The 14,078-nt window shown below is 35.0% G+C and overlaps 1 protein-coding gene across 1 annotated transcript; it reads left to right on the plus strand.

The window, feature by feature from the left end:
• The first annotated feature begins 10,574 nt into the window (after positions 1 to 10,574).
• Positions 10,575 to 14,078, plus strand: LOC133321376 (integrator complex subunit 2). Its single transcript, XM_061530464.1, has 3 exons — positions 10,575 to 11,375; positions 11,439 to 11,698; positions 11,762 to 14,078. Exons 1-3 carry the CDS (start codon positions 10,575 to 10,577, stop codon positions 14,076 to 14,078), a joined length of 3,378 nt encoding a protein of 1,125 aa, XP_061386448.1.

A 14,078-nucleotide genomic window follows, 5' to 3' on the forward strand; every position in this document is an offset into this window, starting at 1 on the left:
TGAAAACTTGAAAAATTATGTATACCAGAGTAAGAAGCCGCAGGGGAACGCCGGCGATATTTGTCACAGTCAACGAATTTCAATCTATGTACGGCGTTGTAATTTTGTTGGTATTAACGTTATTGCCATGTTCAGACTAAGGCTGTTCGATCTCTATTCGCGTTGCTATCATTAAAGCGCGTTTAGACTATACCCAAGGCGTATTTAATAAGGTGTATGCATCAGATACAACAATAAACATTTTACAAAAAAAAAAAAAAAAAACATTGTTGTTATAGAAAGTAAATTGTCATGCTGCCAAATGTTATAATTGAATTCGTTTATTGAACTAACTGAAAATGTGAATACATATTTTTATAGAAACATATTTATACCAAGGCATACTAAGATTGATTTATGTAATAATATACAAAGTGATTTATGACAAAGTACAATATTTGATTCAATTCTCAACACTCTACCTGAATTAAATATTACTATTCCATTATTGTAACTACAAAAAGATACAAACTGAAAATTAATCTATGCCAAAAAGTCTTTTAAATATTCCAACTTTTGTGGCGTTACTGCCTTGGTAAAAAAATCTGCAACCATTTTTTTGTTGATAAATATTTCAGAGATATTTCATTGTTATCAATTTTCTGTCTAATAAATTTGGCTTTAATGTCCACATGTTTCGTCCTTGATGAATATTTGTTATTTATAGCCACTTGTATAGCTCCTTTGTTATTACAGTACAAAACCATATTGACATTGTTGTTTGGATTGAGTTCTTTTTCGAGTCGTTTTAACCAAACTGATTCCTGTATAGCTGCTGTAATTGCCATGAACTCAGCTTCAGTTGAAGATAGTGCCACAGTTTTTTGACTTTTCGTAGACCAGGATATTGCTGCTGATTGAAAAATGAAGACGTGGCCAGTTGTCGAATGACGATCATCCAAATTTCCAGTCCAATCTGCATCGCAATAACCGGTAATATCTTCTTCTGCACTTTTCTTATAGACGAGACCTTGTTCAATGGTCCCTTTAAGATAACGCATTATCCTTTTTACAGCTTCCCAATGTGCTCTACCAGGATTAGATCCAAATCGGCTCAGGACATTCACAGCATAGTATATATCAGGGCGCGAAACCTGTGCGGCATACAACAAGCACCCAATAGCTTCCATATATGGAGTTTTAGACATTTTTTTCTTTTCAGCCTCGGTTTCAGGGGACATAGTTTCGGATAACTTTTTATTATAGTCCATCGGTGTTGAAGCAGGATTACAATCATTTATTCCGAAACGTGTCAGAACATCTGATACATACATAGACTGATCAATTTTGATTTCTTCTCCAACTCGAGATATTGTCATACCGAGCACAGTAGAAACTTCACCCATGTCTTTCATTTTAAATTTATTCGAAAAAGCGTTCTTAACAGAATTTATTTCATTAACGTCATTGGAGAATATAAGAACGTCGTCGACGTATATTGTAATATAAATCTTTTTTTCTTCTGTCACCTTTGAATATACGCATTGATCCACTTCTCTAATAAAACCCATATCGACCAGTTCCTTGTTTATAGTTTCGTTCCACACTCTCCCAGACTGTTTCAAACCATATATGGATTTGTTAAGCTTGCAGATTTTGTTAGAACCATCACGGAAGCCTTCGGGTTGTTCCATGAATATGGTTTCTCTTAAAATCCCATTTAAGTAAGCGCTAACCGCATCCATCTGATGAATCATCATATCATATTTTACTGCCAAGGCTGATAAATATCGTATTGACTCATACCGAACTGGAGAGAATGTTTCCATATAATCTATACCTTCAGTCTGTGTGAAACCCTTTGCGACTAATCTTGTTTTCCATCGCAACGTTTTTTCCATTGGAATCTTGCTTTGTTTTAAAAACCCATTTTGACTTCACCGTTTTTCATCCTTCAGGAAGTTCAACCAAAGACCAAGTATTATTAGCTTTCAAGGAACTAATTTCTAATTGCATTGCCTTTTTCCAATTTTCCGAATCTTCAGATGACATTGCATGTTTTATATTCTGAGGGTCTGAAGATCTTCTGATCTTCGAATATTGTCAGATATTGGTATTTGCCGATTTGGTTCCCATTCTTCATCATTTGTGTCCAAGTAGCCGTTGTTATTTTGGCATTCTAAGTCCAAAAACTCACTATCGGTATCAGAACCACTACGAGACTCATTTTGATTTTCATTATTAATGCCCAATTCTTCTGACTCAATATTCTTTGGTGCAGTATTCACTGTTTGGTCTTCATCCTGATATTGTATTAGCGATGGATAGTAAGAATTGAAATATGAACTTTGAGTATTGGCATGGCTATTTTCGAGAAATACCACGTCACGGCTGACTATTATTTTGTTGTCACTTGGATCGAATAATCGATACGCCTTAACCTCCGAGCTGTATCCAACCATGATACATTCTAATGACTTCGGATCAATTTTAGAGCTTCGTTGTTTTGGTACATGAACCATAGCTGGACATCCAAAAACTCTGATATGCTTTAAACGTTGGTCTAATCCACTGTCAATAAGCATACATCTTACCCGTTCTATAATCGTCCTATTTATTCCCTCGGCTACGCCATTTTGCTCGGAAGTATAGGGACATGTTTTCTGATGTATTATTCCATTTTTTCCAAAAATTCAGAAAAATGTTTGCCAATGTACTCACCCCCATTATCTGATCGTAGGATTTTAATTTTCTTAGAACATTGGTTTTCCAATAACGCCGTGAATTCTATAAATTTCGAAAATACATCTGACATCTTCCTTATCGGATAAACAAACAATTTCCTTGAATAATCATCCACAAAAGTCAATAAAAAATGTGCTCCCGAAAACGAACATTGTTTTAAAGGACCAACCACATCCGAATGAACAATTTCCAATAATTCTTTGGCTCGATTACCTACTTCTCTGGTCACCCTTCGAGTTTGCTTTCCATGGTTCGAAACATTCTTTGCCGAAATTAATGCCAACATTTGCGTTTTTGACATCTCCTAATTTCGCATTACAGATATGACCCATCCTTCGATGCCATAGATTGAAATCGTTTCTCAGGATAAAAGCCTTATTCCTTTCCTCGTTGTTTTTGCAATCTAAACGGTACAATTGATTTTGTGCACTTGCCGTTGCTATAACATTTTTACCAGAAATACAGCATGTGTCACCTTCAAAAGTTGTCTTTTTGCCATTTTTAGCCATTTGCCGAACAGAAAGTAAGTTGGTGCACAAATCTGGAACATATTCCACGTCTTTGATTGTAACACACTTCTTATGTTTACCAGAACCAACTTCAATGTCGACATCTCCAATGGAGTCTCCAAAAAGTTCGTTTTATCCGCAATAATCACCTTTTTATTTACGGCATCACGAATATAGTACATGCGGTTCTTCTCATTCGTCATATGGTTGCTTGCTCCACTATCAACGTACCACGCATTTGAGCAGTCTGAAGTTGTAGCTTTTGCACATGAGCTAGCATCAGCACTTGAAGTAAATAATACATCCGATTTCTTTTCATAACTCTTGGCAGCTCCATTTACATTTGACTGGGATTTGGTGGGACAATTTCTTGAAATGTGTCCTAGTCCACTACAATTGTAGCATTTGATTTGATTCTTACCTTTCTTGAAACGTTTAGATTGCAATGCTGATTCTTTTTCAGAAGCTCGATCAAATTTCGCATCTTGAAGCAGAACATTTTCACCTTATCCACCGTCAATTTCTCCTTGGTATTTTCCACAGCCATCACAAGCGGTTTAAAATCGTCCGTTAATCCTGCTAATGGTGTTTTTACACGATATGTATTTTACATATGTGCTGTCACTTTTTCATCCATATGTAATTCCTTATGTGTGTCAAAATTAGCAGTGTACACAAAACATTTATTTTTGTGTTCAAATCGGCATATGTATTTTACATATGACATAACCTATAAACAAAAAAACACTTTTATTTTTTTCTTAAATCAACATTAAACACCTACAAACGAAATAATAATTTGTAATTGTTGCCTTTTCATCCTTTTTTTTTGAATTGCAATTGAAATATTTTCTTCCAACAATGTGTTTCATTCAAACAGCTGATTTCCTTATGTTTCACATACGAAAATAGAGCGCGTCCTATTCGGAAAAAAATACATATGTAATTGCATATCGTTTTGACACATTGAAATTTCCGTATGTTTCACATGACGACTTCGATTTCCATATGTAAAAAAGTGACAGCACATATGTAAAATACATATCGTGTAGAAACACCATAACATTAAAGATGCTGTCAACTCATCGTCAATGTTCAAGCCGGCATTTTTAACTTTAAGAGCCACTATTACGATATCATTGACGTATTCCTGAATGGGTCCATAGTTCTGCAACTTGATATTTACGAATTGCTTCAGCAATTCAAGTTTCCTGGTTAAGCCCGTATCTTCGTATGCGTTCATCAATGCACCCCAGGCATCTTTCGCGGTAATTGCAGTTGCAATATGGCCATAGTTATCTGGTTCAATCATTTCAATGATTTCGGCTAAAGCTCTGGCATTCATCATCAGCATCAGCAGTATTATCAACACAGGCTTTCCAGCATCCTTTAATTACCAGATATGATTGCGCTTGCCTTTTCCAAATGTCAAAGTTTAATTTTTCTAGCGGAAAAGCTATGTTATGACCAGCCATTTAAATTCAATTCCAAAGTCACAAATTTTCAATATGAAAAAATATGTATCTATTTTTCTTGAAAATGTGAATACATATTTTTATAGAAACATATTTGTACCAAGGCATACTAAGATTAATTTATGTAATAATATACAAAATGATTTATGACAAAGTAAAATATTTGATTCAATTCTCAACAACAAATAGGTTTTGACAAAAGTAAATAAAAACAATTATACATGTCTTCAGGTCGAATAATTTTGAAAAGTGCCCCACATGTAAGCCTTGGTTCCTTGGGGATTTTGCTTATATTTTAAATTACAATATAATTTTCGAAGTGGCTTCTTGGTAGAAAAATTGAAGGACATAAATCCCCGGCCAAACACCACAAACCCGTATGCAATCTTTCAATAGAATATGCAACAGAATCTCATTTTAAATTGTAAAAAAATGTATTTAGCCAGGCGTTTGTAGAAAACTAATGGACAAATTCTAATATAAGCCTTGATTTTGAGGGAAACAGGGGATTTAGGGGCAGATTTCCTTTTCCTTAACAATCTCCTTTTGGTATGAAATCGATCATAAGAACACACATATACATATGTATATTTTGTACCAAGTTGTACTTGCGGCAAATATGTGGAACAAATCAGCGGCCGGATTTAGAACTGATTTAAGCTCACGCTTCCTTGTCGTCACATGGGGCATTAACAAATATTCCGTCCCTATAAATTCATTATTATTGCACTTTTAAAAAAAAAAATAATAATCGAAAACAAAAGAAAATATTTTAAATCGAAATGAAACGTTGACAAATATTAAATATTAAATACACCTTGACTATACCTTTAAAACAGCTGTTATTTGTTTACGCATACTTACAAATTTCACTGGTTTCATTATTTCTGTGGCAATTTATCAATCAATATTTTCATAATAGGTTCGTTCCCGTACTTTTTGATAGTAAAGCTAGTAAAAGAGCGAACTATCAAAAATTACTCTCACATACAAGATTTGCGCAAAAAGTAAAGGAACGAAAAATATTTAAAACATGAAGAAACGTCAAAATCAAAAATTGCATTTGTTAAGGACAAAAAAAGACTACAGAAACCTAATGCACACAATAAACAATAACAAAAAGTTAAACGGCGTCCATTGCATGATTTTGATAATATTAATATTTATTGTTTATTTTTTTATTTGCATAATTTAGAGGAAAACATTATGGAATATATGGAAGTGGAGTTTCCGGCGACTCCAAGCCCGGAAAGTCTTATATGGCTGGACGCTCCCATAATGATTAGAATGTTTTAGCGAACTAGAACAACAAGATATGGAACAAGTCAAGTTTAGGGGCCCCACTCGTATCATTTTGATATGATTACCGTAAGTAGCCCTCCTTGTGATGATTACAGTGATATACATTCCATGTGGGGAAATGCATACTTCCCGAAATATTGGCCTTGCAATTTCGGAACATATTTTATTTAAAACAACCCTTTTCTATTGCCACCAAGGCAATATGGGTATCATTAAAAGGTTATATCGGGTACTTTTTAAGAGAACTTAAGAGTAAGACTTTCACACATGGACAGGCGCATACATGGCTACGCAATATATTCTTCATCTAGTTATATAGCACAAACCATAACCTTTAAAATGATAAAATGATACGGCTGATTAAAACAATATACTCTCCGAACTTTCAAGGCCCATATCTCGGGAAGTATTAATTTCTTCCCATAAAATATATATCACTGTAATCAGTTCACAGAGGACTATTTACTGTAAAAATGTCAAAGCGATCCAAGTGGAGCCCCTAAACTTGACTTAAGCCCAAGATATTTTGGACCAATGTACACACATTGGTTAGTACGATTAACCAACCCAAGTCTTCATTCTATAGTATCTTCATCTGAATCTTCTGCCAGCCATTCATATTCGCTATCCTCCAAAAGAGAAAAAAATCTGTTTGTCAATTTTTAAATTTCTTATTTGTTTTTTTTTTTCAAGCAAATGTGTGTGTGTCTGTGCGTGTGCCCCTTTTGTTGAAGCGCTAACTTTCATATGCTTTATTTCGGACTGTATATCTCTGGCAATCAAATGTCAAATTCATAATTTACTACATTTACTATTTCGTGCTAGGCCAAATTGGTCTTGCAGAAAATAGGAAGAGAACGCCATTTTGGTTTTAACTCTTTCGGTGTAAGGAAACGCTTTTCTAGCAAAAATTGCAAAACTAGTACAATATAGTACTATATTGCAGGTTTGGGAACACAGCTAATATTAATAATAATTACTTTCCATGAGGACCAAAATGTGTAAAAAATATTTCATTTTAAATTATAGTATTATGCTTTACAATTTACAACGTTGTCTATATTCTGCCGAGGCGTTCTAAAATATTCAACTTCCCAAGTGTAGCAAAATGTTTTGTAAAACTTTTTACCGAGTTAACCTACATTATGAGGATTTATATGACATATATGGAAAGGAATTGACAATTGAAACCCACTGGGTTAACGAAATCCGGTTAAATGTAAACGTACTATAAGGCGGTATTACAAAAATATGTCTTGATTTAGATTAGGCGAGTTTATTGCGGCAAGTCTTTGTTTGTAGGAGAGAGGGGCAAGGGGAATAGAAATGAAAAAAAAATACGACAATTTTCTGGCAATTCGTTTTGTGTATTTCGTATTTGTTGACATTTTATATAGATTTAAATGTGAAAAACCAACAAATAGAAAAATATTTTGGAAACCGAATTGCCTTGTATAAACGCAAAAAGTTCAAAAGAGAAACAAGAATTAGGTCTAATCTAAATCAAGACTATGTCAAATCCATTTTTAAGATCTAAAAGATCGAGGAAAAAATTGAAACATTAAGTTCGTTCGAATACGAATTTGTACAAATTATTACAAAATGTTGTTCGTTTACCCAAAAGTCCAGTAAAAGAGAGTGAATTGAGAGAGCAGATTTGACAGTTGTGTTACTGAGTATTTGCAAATTCTTACAAGGAAAATTTACTCAGTAAGAATTTTCTTGTACCATCAGCTGATATTTAATCAGCTGTTTTTTTATGTTTTGTAAACAAACAAAAAATTGTTCTCAAGAAAATTGATTGTTTTGTGAATTTTATTTTGATTTTGTATCATTAAATAGTTAAAACATACCGGTCACAACCCTTTTAAATGTTTGTGGGGAACAAACAACATCAATTTTCCGCTTGTTATCCATTTTTCTAATAAAAATGCGGTTTTTTTTTGTTTGCGCCAATTTGTTTGTTGTTTTAATCAGCTGTGTCGAAACAATCTTTTTACTGGATGTTGTACGTTTACTTTTTGCAGTTTTCTCTCTTGAGAAGGAAAAATTCGTATTTAATCTCTTCAAATTCTTACTGAGTAATTATTACTGGGAAACAGGGCTGCCATATTTGCCGATTTATCGGCATTTTGACGATTTTTCACTCTAAAAATGGAAAATGCCGATTTTCCGATTTTTGCCTCAGAATTGCCGATATTTCAACAATCGACAAAAATTGTCTAACTTTTTAATTTAATACGGCGTTACCATACAAACATATAAAATTGGCAGCTTTAAATCATTATAAATATCGGCGACTCGCCGCAGCCGTTTTCATTGGCTTAGATATCTGCATTTTTTGTCAGCATTGTACTCTGTCTAGTTTACATTTTACATCGAATAAGGCAAAATTAAAAATAAACGAATAAAAAGTGCGCACACGAAAGAAAGATCTCACTAGTGTACATAACAATTACTATATTAAAAAAAATCTACATTTTTTGTAGAAAAATGAATCTTTTATGTTATTTTTTTATACAGAATTGAATTTTTTTAATGTAATAAACAATATTGATTTGTTATAAACCAAAAAATGTGAATTTATTTATAAATTATATGCTGCCGATTTTTTGCCGATTTTTAAAAATACAAATGCCGATTATGCCGATTTTTTTCTGAAAAATTGACGATTTTTCATGAAATTTAACTGGCAGCACTGCTGGGAAAGTAAACGAACGTGAAAAAATATCATATTCACATTGAAATGTTATGATATTGGGAAGACAGCTCCCAATTTAAAAGAATGTTTTCACAAATTTATTTTCATAAACTAAAACTAATTTGACAGCAATCAATTGATTTTTCTATAGCCATTTGCCAGTTGAAATTACTTAATTCAGAATAAATTCAATTTGATTTTGTGCATGGAATGTCAGAGTTTCTTTCGATTTGGGAAAGTGATTTATATATTAATATCCATCTTTAAACGAATGAATTTTAGAATATATATTTTCTATATTTTCAAACATTACACACACAGTCACGCATTTAGTATACGACTTTGGCATTACAAGTCACAATACTTTTAATAATTGTACCATGATATTGTGCATTAAGTGAAAATCTGTCTTTTTTACTATAGTTGTGAAATAAATTGTTAGAATGTAGTAGAGTCTTCACTTCAAATAATTTTTTCAATGAACTTATTCTAAATTGGTCCCAAAATATACCAAAAAATGAGAGATGAATTTTAAATTGTACCTATGGTATAATTAGTGCAAGGTATGGCACAGCTACCAACTGATTACAATTTTTTCTCAAAACAAAATACATATTTTGTTTATGTGTGTGTATTGTTTACTAGAATACTATGTCAAGTAAATTCAAAATGAATTGAAATATATTCATATTTAATTGAAATGAAAATGATATTTTTAACGTGTTCGTCTGGATGTAATTACATTGTTATGGAGGAAACAAATATTTCATGGTATTTACTCCTGGATTTTGGAAAGAAATCATAACTCTTCATTAATTTTTCGCGTTTTTAGTTATGTGTTGGAAAAAAAGTAAAATAAACACAACCACATGTTGCGTATATTTATTTTATATTTTGGCAGAAGAAGACACCACCTACATAGTTGCTTTTTTGTTATTCTACTCAAGATGCCTTGTATTATTGTACATTGATTGTGACATTTTACAGCAATAATACAACAGTATATTTATTTAGAAGATTTGCTAAAAGTTGTTATATATGTTCCGAAAAAATCTATGACCAACACTAATATTCGATTTCAGGCATTGACAATTTTTATTTTCTATAACAATAATGTTGTTTTTGTAATGTAATTAGGTGTTGTAAGTCAATTATGTTGACCATTAAAATAATACGAGAACAAAGCAAAACCTGAACCTCCAAATATTTATCTATATTCTTAGTAAAAACTGTACCGAAATCAATAAAATGTCTGTTCCAAAATATTGAAAACAAATTGTAAATCTACTAGATTTTCACGTTACGACAACATATCAATTTAAAATGTGAGTGTGTAGAGAAACATTTTACAATTGAAAATAATTTGTCACTTTACAATTTGGCGAATCAATAAGTTGTTTCAGTGAATAAATAATATAATATTGAAAATATTAGTTCCTTAATGTAGTTCCTTTGAACTATGTAATTACTGTAATTACTTCATAATTAAGAGTCGAACCACGAATGAGAGAGGGAACAACGCTCGTCTGTACATGGCATTAGACTTTTCAACAAAAAAAAGTCGATTTACTTATCCCTAATCATAATTTGCCTAAACCTCATTCGTAAACAACACGGTTTCCATTTAGTCTCTATCCCACCTCATTCGTAAACTTTCGGTTATACCATTTTGAGTTCATCTTTATCGGCCATTTTGTCTTCTCCTCCCATTCGTTAGCAGGTGGAACGTTTTTCAATTTTTTCAGTCGTCGTTTTTATTTTAGCTCCGTTCCAAAACCTCAAAGTTTTGCAACTTTTTACTCGAAAACCGTTCCTGAACTACCCAACTCTAGTGTTGTTTATTCCGCCGCTCAGACATACAGGATGCAGGATGTTACGGCTAGAGTGTTTGCTGCCATGCAAAATCTCGACATAACAGCATTAAGTACATATCCTCAGAATGAAATTAGACCCGTTTTGCCGGCCCTGGTCCGTATGAGCCTTCTCTCTCCTCTGGACAACACCAAGTCTTCTATGGAATCGCGTAAACAAATTCTAGCCGTTCTCATTGGTATTGAGGTTGTGAATAGCATCGTTTCCTATTTGCAAGTTAACTACCACGAACTAGAGCAGGAACTTAAAAAAGAGCTGCAAGCTCGTCAAAAGTCTATGTATTATGATGGGCAGCAGGAGTTCGGCCTTCAAACAGGCATTGCACTGGGATTTGAAAGAGCCGATGTGACTCGCAAAGTGAGAGTTGTGCTGTCGGAGATATTCAATGTGCAATGGCAATTGTCGGAGCAGAAATCGGTGGTACAATCAGAAATATTGGACGATGGCATATACTTAGAGGAAGTTGTTGATATACTTTGCATTGCCCTGGCTGAGCTGCCATCTTTACTTAATATACTAGAACTGACCGACACACTTGTCCAAGTTCCTAACGGCCATCGGATAATATGTGCGTTAGTGGCGAATTTCCCAGATTGTTATCGCGATGTTGTGACACATGTTATTGTCAATTGCGACGAAGAGTCTACCGAGGGCAAGCAGAAGTTGGCACTCTTAATGGCTCTGAGTGAGATAAATCCTATACAGGCCTTATCTACGAGAGCTATATGTGTTGAAATTATGAAAGTACCCTCATTTATGTTGAAACTATGTTTGAAATATCCTCAGGATCTGGTGGGTATCTGATTGTACGTGGAATTTTTGCAGCTTTCATTACCGTTCCGAAATTTCATTTAGATATCTTTCTTGACTGGAATGCTGTTGGGCAAAGATCAAAATGTTAGAACTTGGTTTGCCGAATATATACATGCAAGTCAAAAGCGTAAGGCGGATGCCTTGATAATGGTACGGGCAGAGTTGTTACAGCAATTGCTAAGTATCATACAGATGGCCAACCGTGGCTCGGATGCTGCAGCTTGCAATGTCGAAGATTACACAGTTCAGGGTGCAGTTATTATGCGTCTTTATTGTGCTTTACGAGGAATTGCTGGCCTAAAGTAAGTTTCACTCAATAACTATGTGCTTCGGTATATTTCAAAAATTTATTATTATTTTTTTAGATTTAACGATGATGAAATAAATGCACTGGCACAGCTGGTGACTAGTCGACCGCTGCCTACACCCTCTGGTATGCGTTTTGTTTCATTGGCTTTGTGCATTTTGATTGCATGCCCCTCTCTGGTATCAACAACTTCACTAGAAAATAAAGCGATTGAATGGCTGCAATGGCTTATAAAAGAAGACGTCTTCTTTGGTCGACGATCCGATGCCAGTACATCGTTAGGCGAAATGTTGCTCTTACTGGCAATCCACTTCCATAGCAATCAAATATCCGCTATTGGCGAATTGGTGTGTTCCACGTTGGCGATGAAAATACCAATTCGGCCCAATAGCACTAATCGCATTAAGCAAGTCTTTACTCAAGACCTGTTTACCGAACAGGTGGTGGCTTCGCATGCAGTTCGGGTACCGGTCACGCCCAAATTAAACGCCAGTATTCCAGGATACCTACCAGTGCACTGTATCCATCAATTACTGAAGTCGCGGGCGTTCTTAAAGCACAAAGTTCCCATCAAATCGTGGATATATAAACAAATATGCAATTCAGTGCGTCCGTTGCATCCCGTCATGCCAGCGTTGATTGAGGTGTATGTTAATACACTGATAGTGCCCAACCCTCAGGGAAAGGTTAATGTCGACCACATGCACAAATCGTTTTCGGAGAACGAGATTTTGCATATATTCAGATCTAGTGGTGATGGTACAAATATGATTGGCGATATTATTTCTGTCCCTCGAACAGGAATTCTTCCGTCAAGCATTACGTCGCTTGACAGCGAAGACTTATCTAAATATCAAGTCCAATGTCCCCTAACAGCACAACTGTTGATGCTCTACTATTTAGTTTTGTATGAGGAAACACGAATAACAAACTTGTCGAACGCCGCCTTGAGTGGACGCAAACTTAAGGAGTACACAAATAGCTTTCTTTCGGAACTACCAATGAAATACCTATTGCAAAAGGCACAGCAGTATCATAACGATTACATTGGAATTTTCCACCCGCTTCTTAGACTTATTGTTTCGAATTATCCCCACCTAAGTATGGTAGATGATTGGCTGGAGGAGCATTGCAGCCATTCCAACAATCAGCGTGTAGTGCGTTCGCCGTCCACTTTGAGTGTGCAACTTCAGGAGTCACTGAAAAGGATCAATTTTGACAAACTCGATATAGAACCCGGCAAAGCCATTCCGGTTCTGAAGGCCTTACTCAAGCTACCAGCCGAAGAATTGGCCCAAAATGCAGATGCGATTGTACGTAATTTACCCAAAGTTTTCAGGCGACAAGTACCACGATCCATTAAAAACCTATATCTAGACATTTGGTTACGTTTGAATGGTGTGCTACCCATAAGCTTTTGGCGTAAGTCTCTGGCATCAATTATGGCCTCCGAAGATTACGTACAACGTTATTCTCTGGTATTAGAAAATGTATTAGATCCTCTGCAGGTTCTTCGATGTGGTCGCGAAGTATTCCAGTGTCCACACACATTAATTATATTGTTGCGCATTCTGCAGGGCAGTTTGGCGGCTTCAAAGGCACACCTAAATATTCAGATGCAATCACGGCAAATAATCGACAAAAATGGACAGGTCCAGGTCGATACAGAGAGGGAGGAACTGAAAACGGCTTTAATTGCTTCTCAAGAGAGTGCAGCAGTTCATATTCTATTGGAAGTTCTAGCTGATATGCACGCCAATGGCACCGATCGTGTTTCATCTCTGGAGTTACGTGAAACTCAGGGCATAATCTGCTCCTTTATCCATCAGTCATTCATATCAGAACCTTCACTCGCCAAACTTGTTCATTTTCAAACTTATCCCCGCGAAGTTATACCAATGATGGTGAAGGGTGTTCCATCTATGCATATATGCTTGGATTTCTTACATGAATTTTTGAGCATGCCCGAAATGGACAAACAAATTTTTACCATAGATCTGACATCTCATTTGGTCTTGAAATATGCCATACCAAAGAGTTTGAGTGTTTCTAAGTTTTGTGTCAACACCATTCAATCGGCACTCTCACTGCTATCCACAGAGGCAAAATGCAAATATCTACGTAATATTCTCCCATCGATAATACGATTTGCCGAGGCATTTCCAATATTAACGGACGACTGTGTCAACATTCTAATGCTAACGGGCCGTAGTCTATACGCTCAGAGCACTCTTGGTATAAATTCAACACAAATGCAATTAACAGCAAATTCTAGACATAAATGTTTCAAGGAAGCTCCGCGATATATCGCAATGATAGAAGAGGCCTTTGAGACACTCATTTCGAAGATAATCAATAAAATCGAGCTGTATTAA

Source organism: Musca vetustissima, unplaced genomic scaffold, assembly GCF_032173495.1.
Source record: "Musca vetustissima isolate MV318-11 ecotype Yass unplaced genomic scaffold, APGP_CSIRO_Mvet_v1 utg8425, whole genome shotgun sequence".
Taxonomy (NCBI): Eukaryota; Metazoa; Arthropoda; class Insecta; order Diptera; family Muscidae; genus Musca; species Musca vetustissima.

Excerpts from the sequence above, each read along its gene's own strand:
- LOC133321376 (XM_061530464.1), top strand. The coding sequence starts at position 10,575 with ATGCAGGATGTTACGGCTAGAGTGTTTGCTGCCATGCAAAATCTCGAC. Across the intron at positions 11,376-11,438 it reads TGAAATATCCTCAGGATCTG|ATATCTTTCTTGACTGGAAT; the intron begins GTGGGTATCTGA and ends AATTTCATTTAG. Across the intron at positions 11,699-11,761 it reads CGAGGAATTGCTGGCCTAAA|ATTTAACGATGATGAAATAA; the intron begins GTAAGTTTCACT and ends TTATTTTTTTAG.